General features: G+C 49.3%; 1 protein-coding gene across 5 annotated transcripts in view; it reads right to left on the reverse strand.

Annotated features, from left to right (window-relative positions):
* atrn (attractin) overlaps positions 1-16246 on the reverse strand; it is a 258397-nt gene that overhangs the window by 136851 nt on the left and 105300 nt on the right. For 2 of the 5 annotated variants that reach the window (XM_046367620.1, XM_046367615.1), the window contains exons 23-24: positions 11588-11666; positions 10566-10723 (exon numbers count right to left, since the gene is read on the reverse strand). In XM_046367620.1, coding sequence (XP_046223576.1) covers positions 10566-10723; positions 11588-11666 — 237 coding nt within the window. The remainder of the gene's footprint in view (positions 1-10565; positions 10724-11587; positions 11667-16246) is intronic. The other 3 variants (XM_046367619.1, XM_046367616.1, XM_046367618.1) reach the window with 3 other exon arrangements.

Here is a 16246-nt window from a genome sequence, read left to right on the forward strand (position 1 = left end):
ACAGGTAACTTCCACAAAGCTGTGAACGAACTGAGAGGCAAGAAGGGCATTCTATGCCATCAAATGGAACATAAAATTCAACATACCAATTAGGATCTGGCTAAAAATACTTTAATCAGTCATAGAACCCATTGCCCTTTATGGTAGTGAGGTCTGGGGTCCGTTCACCAACCAAGACTTCACAAAATGGGACAAATACCAAATTGAGACTGCACGCAGAATTCTGCAAAAATATCCTCCGTGTACAACGTAAAACACCAAATAATGCATGCAGAGCAGAATTAGGCCGATACCCACTAATTATCAAAATCCAGAAAAGAGCCATTAAATTCTACAACCACCTAAAAGGAAGCGATTCACAAACCTTCCATAACAAAGCCATCACCTACAGAGAGATGAACCTGGAGAAGAGTCCCCTAAGCAAGTTGGTCCTGGGGCTCTGTTCACAAACACAAACACACCCTACAGAGCCCCAGGACAGCAACACAATTAGACCCAACCAAATCATGAGAAAACAAAAAGATAATTACTTAACACATTGGAAAGAATTAACAAAAAAACAGAGCAAACTAGAATGCTATTTGGCCCTACACAGAGAGTACACCGCGGCAGAATACCTGACCACTGTGACTGACCCAAAATTAAGGAAAGCTTTGACTATGTACAGACTCAGTGAGCATAGCCTTGCTATTGAGAAAGGCCGCCGTAGGCAGACATGGCTCTCAAGAGAAGACAGGCTATGTGCTCACTGCCCACAAAATGAGGTGGAAACTGAGCTGCACTTCCTAACCTCCTGCCCAATGTATGACCATATTAGAGAGACATATTTCCCCCAGATTACACAGATCCACAAAGAATTCGAAAACAAATCCAATTTTGAAAAACTCCCATATCTACTGGGTGAAATTCCACAGTGTGCCATCACAGCAGCAAGATTTGTGACCTGTTGCCACGAGAAAAGGGCAACCAGTGAAGAACAAACACCATTGTAAATACAACCCATATTTATGCTTATTCATTTTATCTTGTGTCATTTAACTATTTGTACATTGTATATATATATATATAATATGACATTTGTAATGTCTTTACTGTTTTTAAACTTCTGTATGTGTAATGTTTACTGTTAATTTTAGTTGTTTTTCACTTTATATATTCACTTTGTATGTTGTCTACCTCACTTGCTTTGGCAATGTTAACACATGTTTCCCATGCCAATAAAGCCCTTGAATTGAAATTGAATTGAATTGAGAGAGACAGAGTGTGAGAGAGAGAGAGAGAGAGAGAGAGAGAGAGAGAGAGAGAGAGAGAGAGAGAGAGAGAGAGAGAGAGAGAGAGAGAGAGAGAGAGAGAGAGAGAGAGAGAGAGAGAGAGAGAGAGAGAGAGTGAGAGAGAGAGAGAGAGAGGGTAGAGAGAGAGGAGAGAGAGAGAGAGAGAGAGGGAGAGAGATGAAGAGGGAGAGTGAGGAGAGAGAGAGAGACAGAGACAGAGAGAGACAGAGAGAGAGAGAGAGAGAGAGAGAGAGACAGAGAGAGACAGAGAGAGACAGAGAGAGAGAGAGAGAGAGAGAGAGAGAGAGAGAGAGAGAGAGAGAGTGGGGGGATAGAGAGGGGGTAGGGAGAAGTGGAGAACTTTACCTCGTTGACGAAGGTACAACTCCATCAGACGTTACACCCCAAAAAAGATGTTTGGGAGAAAAGTTAGCAGCTAGCCCTAACTCTCCTAGGAGGAGAGAGATGTCAGAAGGACCGGGCTAGCATAGCCTGTATGTCTACTCTCTGGCCTCTGGGCTAGCCTAGCATAGCCTGTATGTCCACTCTCTGGCCTCTGGGCTAGCCTAGCATAGCCTGTATGTCCACTCTCTGGCCTCCGGGCTAGCCTAGCATAGCCTGTATGTCCACTCTCTGGCCTCCGGGCTAGCCTAGCATAGCCTGTTTGTCCACTCTCTGGCCTCCGGGCTAGCCTAGCATAGCCTGTATGTCCACTCTCTGGCCTCTGGGCTAGCCTAGCATAGCCTGTATGTCCACTCTCTGGCCTCTGGGCTAGCCTAGCATAGCCTGTATGTCCAATCTGTGGCCTCTGGGCTAGCCTAGCATAGCCTGTATGTCTACTCTCTGGCCTCTGGCCTAGCCTAGCATAGCATGTAGGTCTCTTCTCTGGTTGCAGCTGGCTGGGAGCTCAGCCCAACACTGGGCAGGACGTGGAGCAGCCGAGCCCAGCTGAAAGAAGAGAAGGCGGGGGAGAGAGAGGGGAAGGAGAGGGGGACCCCAGCCAAATCACTTCCAGGAGAGGAACAGAACAGAATGTTGTCTGGGGCCTGGCAGCAGAAACACCCCCACCCCCCCTAAAGAAAGTTTCCTCAGACTCAGAGGAGCTACAATCCTATGAGGTTTAATCTCGGTTCCAGAAAGGGAACCTGAATCAGTAGAGGGACCATAAAGATTCACAACAGGAAGGATATCAAATCCAGTGTGGCTGACTGTGTAGAGCTCCATACTGCCATGGACACATGGCTAGCTAGATAGCTAGCGCAGGCAGGCAGGCAGGCAGGCAGGCAGGCAGGCAGGCAGACAGACATTTACACCTGGAACACACTTCAACACACATCTCTCCTGAAACACTATGCACCACTGCTGGCTCGAAGAGTTGTGAAATGTGTGTGTAGAAGTGTGTGGTGTGTTGCGTGCGTGCGTGCACACTCATGATCATGGAGAAGACAGAGATTGGTGAGGGCTACACCTTCTTTTGGAAAGGTGTTCCGGAAGAGGCATGGGGTGGGTTTTACTGTAAAAAAAAAAAAAAAAAAGTGGCTGTGTTTATCTTTATTTTATTTTCCACTAAATGCCTCCGCTAATTCCTTTAAACAACAAGACAAGTTGAACATGAAATCGCACTTACCTCAATTCTGACTACGAATAATCTGCCTTTAGCTATTTCTGTGATTCCTACCCAATTTTCAGGGTATGATCAGACGAAACGCCGGCTTTACAAAGGCGGGAGGGGGGGGGGGGGTCTTGGCATATCTAATGGTCAGTAGTCTCGACCCTAGTAGACAGTAGTCTTCACCTGCCTTGGCATATCTAATGGTCAGTAGTCTCGACCCATTGTTCACCTGCATATCTAATGGTCAAATGCCGACCATTCTACCTCCAAGGGAGTTTTCAGCTGTTATGGTGACTGTTGGATCCACTTGAAGAAAATAAATATAAAAACAACTGTATAAACGGAAAACATTCAATACCGGAGGTTGGCCTTTCTTTCTTGTTTCCATTAGTGATGCCTAACTTCCATCAACACGTCTCCTTCACCACCAGGGGCAAAAAAAACGTCCTATACCACTGTTGTCCTACCCACAAGCCCTCGCTCCGGAAAATCAGATCATGACTCTAGACTCCTGCTTTCTGTTTACAAAGCAGAAGCTAAAAAAAAAACCTTGGATATACCCGTGACTCGGTTGAGAAACGGTCATGAGAATCAGAGATTAGGTTACAGCTGGTTGGAATATGTTCCAAGACGAGCTGGCCACCTCCGTCAGCGACTTCATTAGGAAATGCATCAGCGATGTCGGCCCCACAGTGAGGGTTCGCTGCTTCACCCAATCAAAAGCCCTGGATGAACACAGAGGTTGGTGCTCAGCTAAAGGACAGGGCTATCACACACAGGGCTACCACACACAGAGCTATCACAGAGCTATCACAGGGCTACCACACACAGAGCTATCACAGGGCTACCACACACAGAGCTACCACACACAGAGCTATCACAGAGCTACCACACACAGAGCTATCACAGGGCTACCACACACAGAGCTACCACACACAGAGCTATCACAGGGCTCCCACACACAGAGCTATCACAGGGCTACCACACACAGAGCTATCACAGAGCTATCACAGGGCTACCACACACAGAGCTATCACAGGGCTACCACACACAGAGCTATCACAGGGCTCCCACACACAGAGCTATCACAGGGCTACCACACACAGAGCTATCACAGAGCTATCACAGGGCTACCACACACAGAGCTATCACAGGGCTACCACACACAGAGCTATCACAGGGCTCCCACACACTGAGCTATCACACACTGAGCTATCACAGGGCTACCACACACAGAGCTATCACACACTGAGCTATCACAGGGCTCCCACACACTGAGCTATCACACACTGAGCTATCACAGGGCTACCACACACAGAGCTACTACACACAGAGCTACCACACACAGAGTTAACACACATAGAGCTACCACACACAGAGCTACCACACACAGGGCTACCACACACAGAGATACCACACACAGAGCTACCACACACAGAGCTACCAGACACAGATCTATCACTCCAGTATCCCTGTACATTGTTAATATGGTACTGACCCTGTATATAGTCACCTTATCCCTATACATATCTACCTCCATCACTCCAGTATCCCTGTCCCCTTACCCCTATACATATCTACCTCCATCACTCCAGTATCCCTGTCCCCTTACCCCTATACATATCTACCTCCATCACTCCAGTATCCCTGTCTCCTTCCCCCTATACATATCTACCTCCACCACCCCAGTATCCCTGTCCCCTTCTCCCTATATATATCTACCTCCATCACTCCAGTATCCCTGTCTCCTTCCCCCTATACATATCTATCTCCATCACTCCAGTATCCCTGTCTCCTTCCCCCTATACATATCTACCTCCATCACTCCAGTATCCCTGTCTCCTTCCCCCTATACATATCTACCTCCATCACTCCAGTATCCCTGTCCCCTTACCCCTATACATATCTACCTCCATCACTCCAGTATCCCTGTCCCCTTCCCCCTATACATATCTACCTCCATCACTCCAGTATCCCTGTCTCCTTCCCCCTATACATATCTACCTCCATCACTCCAGTATCCCTGTCCCCTTCCCCCTATATATATCTACCTCCATCACTCCAGTATCCCTGTCTCCTTCCCCCTATACATATCTACCTCCATCACTCCACTATCCCTGTCCCCTTCCCCCTATACATATCTACCTCCATCACTCCAGTATCCCTGTCTCCTTCCCCCTATACATATCTACCTCCATCACTCCAGTATCCCTGTCCCCTTCCCCCTATACATATCTACCTCCATCACTCCAGTATCCCTGTCCCCTTCCCCCTATACATATCTACCTCCATCACTCCAGTATCCCTGTCCCCTTCCCCCTATACATATCTACCTCCATCACTCCAGTATCCCTGTCCCCTTCCCCCTATACATATCTACCTCCATCACTCCAGTATCCCTGTCCCCTTCCCCCTATACATATCTACCTCCATCACTCCAGTATCCCTGTCTCCTTCCCCCTATACATATCTACCTCCATCACTCCAGTATCCCTGTCTCCTTCCCCCTATACATATCTACCTCCATCACTCCAGTATCCCTGTCTCCTTCCCCTATACATATCTACCTCCATCACTCCAGTATCCCTGTCTCCTTCCCCCTATACATATCTACCTCCATCACTCCAGTATCCCTGTCTCCTTCCCCCTATACATATCTACCTCCATCACTCCAGTATCCCTGTCTCCTTCCCCCTATACATATCTACCTCCATCACTACAGTATCCCTGTCCCCTTCCCCCTATACATATCTACCTCCATCACTCCAGTATCCCTGTCTCCTTCCCCCTATACATATCTACCTCCATCACTCCAGTATCCCTGTCTCCTTCCCCCTATACATATCTACCTCCATCACTCCAGTATCCCTGTCTCCTTCCCCCTATACATATCTACCTCCATCACTCCAGTATCCCCTCCTTACCCCTATACATATCTACCTCCATCACACCAGTATCCCTGTCCAGTATCCCTTCCCCCTATACATATCTACCTCCATCACTCCAGTATCCCTGTCTCCTTCCCCCTATACATATCTACCTCCATCACTCCAGTATCCCTGTCTCCTTCCCCCTATACATATCTACCTCCATCACTCCAGTATCCCTGTCTCCTTCCCCCTATACATATCTACCTCCATCACTCCAGTATCCCTGTCTCCTTCCCCCTATACATATCTACCTCCATCACTCCAGTATCCCTGTCTCCTTCCCCCTATACATATCTACCTCCATCACTCCAGTATCCCTGTCCCTTCCCCTATACATATCTACCTCCATCACTCCAGTATCCCTGTCTCCTTACCCCTATACATATCTACCTCCATCACTCCAGTATCCCTGTCTCCTTCCCCCTATACATATCTACCTCCATCACTCCAGTATCCCTGTACATTGTTAATATGGTACTGACCCTGTATATAGTCACCTTCCCCCTCTACATATCTACCTCCATCACTCCAGTATCCCTGTACATTGTTAATATGGTATAGAGCATAGAGACCCTAGCACTCTGACACCCCCCCCCCTCCAGCCTAGAGACCCTAGCACTCTGACATCCCCCCTCCAGCCTAGAGACCCTAGTACTCTGACATCCCACCCTCCAGCCTAGAGACCCTAGCACTCTGACACCCCCCTCCAGCCTAGAGACCCTAGCACTCTGACACCCCCCTCCAGCCTAGAGACCCTAGCACTCTGACACCCCCCTCCAGCCTAGAGACCCTAGCACTCCGACACCCCCCTCCAGCCTAGAGACCCTAGCACTCTGACACCCCCCTCCAGCCTAGAGACCCTAGCACTCTGACACCCCCCTCCAGCCTAGAGACCCTAGCACTCTGACACCCACCCCCTCCAGCCTAGAGACCCTAGCACTCTGACACCCCCCTCCAGCCTAGAGACCCTAGCACTCTGACACCCCCTCCAGCCTAGAGACCCTAGCACTCTGACACCCCCCCTCCAGCCTAGAGACCCTAGCACTCTGACACCCCCTTCCCTCCAGCCTAGAGACCCTAGCACTCTGACATCCCCCTCCAGCCTAGAGACCCTAGTACTCTGACACCCCCCTCCAGCCTAGAGACCCTAGCACTCTGACACCCCCCTCCAGCCTAGAGACCCTAGCACTCTGACACCCCCCCTCCAGCCTAGAGACCCTAGCACTATGACCCCCCTCCAGCCTAGAGACCCTTGCACTCTGACATCCCCCCTCCAGCCTAGAGACCCTAGCACTCTGACACCACCCCCCTCCAGCCTAGAGACCCTAGCACTCTGACACCCCCCTCCAGCCTAGAGACCCTAGCACTCTGACACCCCCCCCCTCCAGCCTAGAGACCCTAGCACTCTGACACCCCCCCTCCAGCCTAGAGACCCTAGCACTCTGACACCCCCCCCCCTCCAGCCTAGAGACACTAGCACTCTGACACCCCCCCTCCTCCAGCCTAGAGACCCTAGCACTCTGACACCCCCCTCCAGCCTAGAGACCCTAGCACTGAAGGGGATAACTCCTCATGCGTTGCTTGCACCTCATTGTCAAATCATGAATGGAACGATGCCAATACTGTAATCATCTCCAACAATAAGGTGCCAGGGTAATGCTCTAGTGTGGTAACAGCAGAGCCATCTCCATCCTGTCAGGTGCCAGGGTAATGCTCTAGTGTGGTAACAGCAGAGCCATCTCCATCCTGTCAGTTGCCAGGGTAATGATCTAGTGTGGTAGAGCCATCTCCATCATGTCAGTTGCCAGGGTAATGCTCTAGTGTGATAACAGCAGAGCCATCTCCATCCTGTCAGTTGCCAGGGTAATGCTCTAGTGTGGTAACAGCAGAGCCATCTCCATCCTGTCAGTTGCCAGGGTAATGATCTAGTGTGGTAACAGCAGAGCCATCTCCATCCTGTCAGTTGCCAGGGTAATGATCTAGTGTGGTAACAGCAGAGCCATCTCCATCCTGTCAGTTGCCAGGGTAATGCTCTAGTGTGATAACAGCAGAGCCATCTCCGTTGCCAGGGTAATGATCTAGTGTGGTAACAGCAGAGCCATCTCCATCCTGTCAGTTGCCAGGGTAATGCTCTAGTGTGGTAACAGCAGAGCCATCTCCATCCTGTCAGTTGCCAGGGTAATGATCTAGTGTGGTAGAGCCATCTCCATCCTGTCAGTTGCCAGGGTAATGCTCTAGTGTGGTAACAGCAGAGCCATCTCCATCCTGTCAGTTGCCAGGGTAATGATCTAGTGTGGTAGAGCCATCTCCATCCTGTCAGTTGCCAGGGTAATGCTCTAGTGTGGTAACAGCAGAGCCATCTCCATCCTGTCAGTTGCCAGGGTAATGATCTAGTGTGGTAGAGCCATCTCCATCCTGTCAGTTGCCAGGGTAATGCTCTAGTGTGGTAACAGCAGAGCCATCTCCATCCTGTCAGTTGCCAGGGTAATGCTCTAGTGTGGTAACAGCAGAGCCATCTCCATCCTGTCAGTTGCCAGGGTAATGATCTAGTGTGGTAACAGCAGAGCCATCTCCATCCTGTCAGTTGCCAGGGTAATGCTCTAGTGTGGTAACAGCAGAGCCATCTCCGTTGCCAGGGTAATGATCTAGTGTGGTAACAGCAGAGCCATCTCCATCCTGTCAGTTGCCAGGGTAATGCTCTAGTGTGGTAACAGCAGAGCCATCTCCATCCTGTCAGTTGCCAGGGTAATGCTCTAGTGTGGTAACAGCAGAGCCATCTCCGTTGCCAGGGTAATGATCTAGTGTGGTAACAGCAGAGCCATCTCCATCCTGTCAGTTGCCAGGGTAATGCTCTAGTGTGATAACAGCAGAGCCATCTCCATCCTGTCAGTTGCCAGGGTAATGATCTAGTGTGGTAGAGCCATCTCCATCCTGTCAGTTGCCAGGGTAATGATCTAGTGTGGTAACAGCAGAGCCATCTCCATCCTGTCAGTTGCCAGGGTAATGCTCTAGTGTGATAACAGCAGAGCCATCTCCATCCTGTCAGTTGCCAGGGTAATGATCTAGTGTGGTAACAGCAGAGCCATCTCCATCCTGTCAGTTGCCAGGGTAATGCTCTATTGGCTCACTGAAAACACCCTGCCAGAATCCCAGTGTGCATCCCTTCCACAGCTCCAAATATGCAGATTGTTAAGCTGCTTCGCGGCTCAGAGACCTCAAGACCCACACCAAGATTGCAGTACACAACACTGTCTTTAAAAGGTCAGAAAATAATATATTCAAGATTTGCTGAAGCGTTGTGACATCCCCCCTCCAGCCTAGAAACCCTAGCACTCTGACACCCCCCCTCCAGCCTAGAAACCCTAGCACTCGGACCCCCCTCCAGCATAGAAACCCTAGCACTCTGACATCCCCCTCCAGCCCCTACCTCCCATTCCATCCCCTCCACCTCCCATTCCATCCCCTACCTCCCATTCCATCCCCTACCTCCCATTCCATCCCCTACCTCCCATTCCATCCCCTACCTCCCATTCCATCCCCTACCTCCCATTCCATCCCCTACCTCCCATTCCATCCCCTGCCTCCCATTCCATCCCCTGCCTCCCATTCCATCCCCTGCCTCCCATTCCATCCCCTGCCTCCCATTCCATCCCCTACCTCCCATTCCATCCCCTACCTTCCATTCCAACCCCTACCTCCCATTCCATCCCCTACCTCCCATTCCATCCCCTACCTCCCATTCCATCCTCTACCTCCCATTCCATCCTCTACCTCCCATTCCATCGTCTACCTCCCATTCCATCCTCTACCTCCCATCCCATCCTCTACCTCCCATCCCATCCTCTACCTCCCATCCCATCCTCTACCTCCCATTCCATCCCCTACCTCCCATTCCATCCCCTACCTCCCATTCCATCCCCTACCTCCCATTCCATCCCCTACCTCCCATTCCATCCCCTACCTCCCATTCCATCCTCTACCTCCCATTCCATCCCCTACCTCCCATTCCATCCTCTACCTCCCATTCCATCCTCTACCTCCCATTCCATCCCCTACCTCCCATTCCATCCTCTACCTCCCATTCCATCCTCTACCTCCCATTCCATCCTCTACCTCCCATTCCATTCCCTACCTCCCATTCCATCCTCTACCTCCCATTCCATCCTCTACCTCCCATTCCATCCTCTACCTCCCATCCCAACCCAACCCCTACCTCCCATTCCATCCTCTACCTCCCATTCCATCCTCTACCTCCCATTCCATCCCCTACCTCCCATTCCATCCTCTACCTCCCATTCCATCCTCTACCTCCTATTCCAACCTCTACCTCCCATTCCAACCCCTACCTCCCATCCCAACCCAACCTCTACCTCCCATTCCATCCCCTACCTCCCATTCCATCCTCTACCTCCCATTCCATCCCCTACCTCCCATTCCATCCCCTACCTCCCATTCCATCCCCTACCTCCCATTCCATCCCCTACCTCCCAACCCAACCCATCCCCTACCTCCCATTCCAACCCCTACCTCCCATCACAACCCAACCCCTACCCCCATCCACAACAGAAGCATTGTCGGAATCATCTTTGATGGACAGCTGAGATGAGGTGTGCGCACGTGTGTGCATGCATGTGCATGTGTGTGTTTACGTGCATGTGCATGTGTGTGTTTACGTGCATGTGCATGTGTGTGTTGACGTGCATGTGTGTGTGTTTGTGTGTGTATGTGCATCTCATATCTCATATAACCTACTTGTATCTTGATGGGCCAGGTGAAGTTGCTGACATAGACGAAGAAGGTGATGTTTGGGTTGTTGCGGAAGTCAAAGTTCTCGTTGGAGAAACTGTCTTTAAACTCCTTGATGTTACTCCTGGAGACAATGGGGATCTCCTCGCCCGTTTGGGTACCTACTGAGGGAGAGGGTGATAGACGAGATTTAGTTAAAGTATGTTCTCTCATACTGGCTCCAAGGGGTGAGATTGAAAACAGTGTGAACATACATGTTTTTTTTTAACTATGGAGCGAAAAAGGAGCGTTACCTGTGAAGTTGTGTTAAGGTGTTACCTGTGAAGGTGTGTTAAAGTGTTATCTGTGAAGGTGTGTTAAGGTGTTACCTGTGAAGGTGTGTTAAGGTGTAACCTGTGAAGGTGTGTTAAGGTGTTACCTGTGAAGGTGTGTTAAGGTGTTACCTGTGAAGGTGTGTTAAGGCGTTACCTGTGAAGGTGTGTTAAGGCGTTACCTGTGAAGGTGTGTTAAGGCGTTACCTGTGAAGGTGTGTTAAAGTGTTACCTGTGAAGGTGTGTTAAGGTGTTACCTGTGAAGGTGGGTTAAGGTGTTACTTGTGAAGGTGTGTTAAGGTGTAACCTGTGAAGGTGTGTTAAGGTGTAACCTGTGAAGGTGTGTTAAGGTGTTACCTGTGAAGGTGTGTTAAGGTGTTACCTGTGAAGGTGTGTTAAAGTGTTACCTGTGAAGGTGTGTTAAGGTGTTACCTGTGAAGGTGTGTTAAGGTGTAACCTGTGAAGGTGTGTTAAGGTGTTACCTGTGAAGGTGTGTTAAGGTGTTACCTGTGAAGGTGTGTTAAGGTGTAACCTGTGAAGGTGTGTTAAGGTGTAACCTGTGAAGGTGTGTTAAGGTGTTACCTGTGAAAGTATGTTAAGGTGTTACCTGTGAAGGTGTGTTAAGGTGTGTTAAGGTGTTACCTGTGAAGGTATGTTAAGGTGTTACCTGTGAAGGTGTGTTAAGGTGTTACCTGTGAAGGTGTGTTAAGGTGTTACCTGTGAAGCTGGCGGCCCAGGTGATGTTGAGGTTGAAGTTCTTGGAGGCGTTGATGAACACAACCAGATCACGATTCTGCTGCGGAGGAGAGGAGGAGGAGGAGGAGGAGAGGAAGGAGGAGGAGTAGAGGAGGAGGACAATGTGTTACTGTACATGTCAATACATCTATTCTAGTCTGATGAGGAGGAGTAGGAGGAGGACAATGTGTTACTGTACATGTCAATACATCTATTCTAGTCTGATGAGGAGGAGGAGGAGGAGGACAATGTGTTACTGTACATGTCAATACATCTATTCTAGTCTGATGAGGAGGAGGAGGACAATGTGTTACTGTACATAGAGAGGAGAGGGGGAGCTTCTGGGTGGTCACCATTCACACCCTGCTGTAAATCTCTAGAGGGGGAAACTTTCTCTCTCTACCCTCCAATATTGGACTAAAATAATGTATTTTGTCTCCAGACTGTTGCCCTTCCAAACCTTTAACATCCAAAAAAGTGGATAATGGAAGAACAATTCTAACAAAGAATTTGGGGAATTTCAGTGGGGAGATGTAGAAAACTAATGTCATATGGTTTCTTATTTTGTGATATCATTAAAAAGTGTATGGATGAAATACTGTCACTGGGAAAGGATACCCCTTTATCTGTCAAGTTGTCTATGTGATATGAACAATGATGAAAGTATTTCTGTTAAGATGCGAATGTGATGAGTCATAAGATATAACTTCCAATCATATTCTTTGCACATTAAGTAGCCACGCCCCGAGTGAGGTCAGAAGAGAGTGTCAGTGTGATGGAACCGTCCTTTTCGACAAGACTGCTTAAAAGGACTTGCTAAGAATTAACATACCAGACCAGAACATTGCCAGGTTGCTGCTGTGCGTGTAAAGTGGTCTGGATCCTGAACCCTGAATAATCATCACGAGGTGTAGACAATCAATGCTGAGAATCGAATTGGGACCATCATACGAAGCTGCAAACCATCCCATTCTACTACGAGTCTCAAATCACCTGTTTTATCCTTTTAATAAGCTAGTAAATAAATCATTCAACCAATTGGTGTGGTACTGAATCATAAGTAAGGCTGGGTTATTTGCAGATCCAAGAAGGTTACGACTGTTCAGAATAATGATAATGATACGAGGTAATGATTTATAAGATTAATGTTTATTGATGAAATAGATATATACCTTCTAGGAGTTTAATTCAGGAGAATCTTTAAACAACCTCTTCCCGTGGTGCCCCAAATTTCTAATGAGTTCATTGTTACATGACACATAATTTAAATCGGATAACAATTAAACCTAGTTAGTGGATTAAATAAATAACAGTCATCAGATTAATGAAAGTAAAGTCACGATACAAGACAATCAGGTTTGAATGAACTGTTTTGTCTTGTAGTAATGGGGTGCATGTCTGTATTTCCTTAAATAGTCAGAAAAACATTTTTTGTTTTGGTCAGTTTTGCCCAACATAACAGGTGGTGGTGTGTGGGACACAGTAGCTCATATAGATAGACTCAAACTGCATTCCTGATTTCTGTAACTGTTAGCTTATCTGTGTAATATTGTCCTTGTGTTTTAAATGTGGTTGTTTCAGTTGTCATGTGCCTTTTTACTTCTACCATAAAGGCCTGATTGGTGAAGTGCTGCAGAGATGGTGGTCCTTCTGGAAGGTTCTCCCATCTCTGCAGAGTAACTCTGGAGCTAGAGTGACCATTGGGTTCTTGGTCACCTCCCTGACCAAGGTCATTCTCCATCTCCAGGAAGAGTCTTTGTGGTTCCAGACGTCTTCCAGTTAAGAATGATGGAGGCCACTGTGTTCTTGGGGACCTTCAATGCTGCAGACATGTTTTGGTACCCTTCCTCAGATCTGTGCTTCGACACAATCCTGTCTGGGTGATCAGACAGGCACTGTCAACTGTGGGACCTTATATAGACAGGTGTGTGCCTTTCCGAATCATGTCCAATCAATTGAATTTACCACAAGTGGACTCCAATCAATTGTAAAAACATCTTAAGGATGATCAATGGAAACAGGATGCACCTGAGCTTAATTTCGAGTCTCATAGCAAAGGGTCTAAATACTTATTTAAATAGTATTTCTGTTTTTTATACATTTGCAAACATTTCTAAAAACCTGTTTAAAAATTTTTAAAAATTAGAATAAGGCTGTAACAGAACAAAATGTGGTAAAAGTCAAGGGGTCGGAATACTTTCCAAATGCACTGTATACCACATACCCTGAGGTGCCTTACTGCTATTACAAGCTGCTTACCAACGTAATTAGGAGAGTAAAAATAAATGTTTTGTCATACCTGTGGTATACATAAGGGAAAACGGTTCTGTACATTACATTGGTAAATAATAGATGACGCAGCCAGACGTACTTTAATTTACCACAGGTGTCTGCAATTACCTCGCTGTGTGGCTCGCTGTGTGGCTCGCTGTGTGGCTCGCTGTGTGGCTCGCTGTGTGGCTCACTGTGTGGCTGTGTGGCTCGCTGTGTGGCTCACTGTGTGGCTGTGTGGCTCGCTGTGTGGCTCGCTGTGTGGCTGTGTGGCTCACTGTGTGGCTCGCTGTGTGGCTCACTGTGTGGCTCGCTGTGTGGCTCACTGTGTGGCTCGCTGTGTGGCTGTGTGGCTCGCTGTGTGGCTCGCTGTGTGGCTCGCTGTGTGGCTCGCTGTGTGGCTCACTGTGTGGCTCGCTGTGTGGCTGTGTGGCTCGCTGTGTGGCTCGCTGTGTGGCTCGCTGTCGCTGTGTGGCTCGCTGTGTGGCTGTGTGGCTCACTGTGTGGCTCGCTGTGTGGCTGTGTGGCTCGCTGTGTGGCTGTGTGGCTCGCTGTGTGGCTCGCTGTGTGGCTCGCTGTGTGGCTCGCTGTGTGGCTCGCTGTGTGGCTCGCTGTGTGACTCGCTGTGTGACTCGCTGTGTGGCTCGCTGTGTGGCTCGCTGTGTGGCTCGCTGTGTGCTGTGTGGCTCGCTGTCGCTGTGTGGCTCGCTGTGTGGCTCGCTGTCACTGTGTGGCTCGCTGTGTGGCTCGCTGTCGCCGTGTGGCTCGCTATCGCTGTGTGGCTCGCTGTGTGCTGTGTGGCTCGCTGTGTGGCTCACTGTCGCAGTGTGGCTCGCTGTGCGACTCGCTGTGTGGCTCGCTATGTGGCTCGCTGTGTGACTCGCTGTGGCTCGCTGTGTGACTCGCTGTGGCTCGCTGTCGCTGTGTGGCTCGCTGTGTGCTGTGTGGCTCGGTGTGTGGCTCGCTGTGTGGCTCGCTGTGTGCTGTGTGGCTCGCTGTGTGGCTCGATGTCGCTGTGTGGCTCGCTGTGTGACCCGCTGTCGCTGTGTGGCTCGCTGTGCGACCCGCTGTCGCTGTGTGGCTCGCTGTGCGACCCGCTGTCGCTGTGTGGCTCGCTGTGCGACTCGCTGTCGCTGTGTGGCTCGCTGTGCGACTCGCTGTGTGGCTCGCTGTCGCTGTGCGACTCGCTGTGTGGCTCGCTGTCGCTGTGTGGCTCGCTGTGTGGCTCGCTGTCGCTGTGTGGCTCGCTGTGCGACTCGCTGTGTGGCTCGCTGTCGCTGTGCGACTCGCTGTGTGGCTCGCTGTCGCTGTGCGACTCGCTGTGTGACTCGCTGTGTGGCTCGCTGTCGCTGTGCGACTCGCTGTGTGGCTCGCTGTCGCTGTGTGGCTCGCTGTGTGGCTCGCTGTCGCTGTGTGGCTTGCTGTGTGGCTCGCTGTGTGGCTCGCTGTCGCTGTGTGGTTGTGGTGGTGCTTTGCTGCAAGAGGGACTGGTGCACTTCACAAAATAGATGGCAGCATGGAAAATTATGTGGATTTATTGAAGGAACATCTCAAGACATCAGTCAGGAAGTTAAAGGTTGTTCGCAAATGGGTCTTCCAGATGGACAATGACCCCAAGCATACTTTCAAAGTTGTGGCAAAATAGCTTAAGGACAACAAAGTCAAGGTATTGGAGTTGCCATCACAAAGTCCTGACCTCAATCCTATAGAATATGTGTGGGCAGAACTGAAAAAGCGTGTGGAAGCAAGGAGACTTACAAACCTGACTCAGTTACACCAGCTCTGTCAGGAGGAATGGGCCATAATTCACCCAACTTATTGTGGGAAGCTTGTGGAAGGCTACCCAAAACGATTGACTCAAGTTAAACAATTTAAAGGCAATGCTACCAAATACTAAATGAGTGTATGTAAACTTCTGACCCACTGGGAATGTGATGAAATAAATAAAAGCTGAAATAAATCATTCTCTCTCAACTATTATTCTGACATTTCACATTCTTAAAATAAAGTGGTGATCCTAACTGACCTAAGACAGGGAAAATTTACTAGGATTAAATGTCAGGGATTGTGAAAAACTGAGTTTAAATGTAGGTGTATGTAAACTTCCAACTGTACAAAAAGTATGTTTAAACTCAACCTCCATGGGCGTGGTCTAACTGCTGACCTACTAACCCTGAACCCAGCAGTGTGGTGTAGTCCTACCTCCTCGGGCGTGGCCTGACCCCAGCAGTGTGGGAGTGGTCCTAACTCCTCGGGTGTGGTCTGACCCCTGACCCCAGCAGTGTGGGTGTGGTCCTACCTCCTCAGGCATGGCCTGACCCCTGACCTCAGCAGTGTGGGTGTGGTCCTACCTCCTCAGGCATGGCCTGA

The sequence above is a fragment of the Oncorhynchus gorbuscha genome, linkage group LG10 (genome assembly GCF_021184085.1).
Source record: "Oncorhynchus gorbuscha isolate QuinsamMale2020 ecotype Even-year linkage group LG10, OgorEven_v1.0, whole genome shotgun sequence".
Classification (NCBI taxonomy): Eukaryota; Metazoa; Chordata; class Actinopteri; order Salmoniformes; family Salmonidae; genus Oncorhynchus; species Oncorhynchus gorbuscha.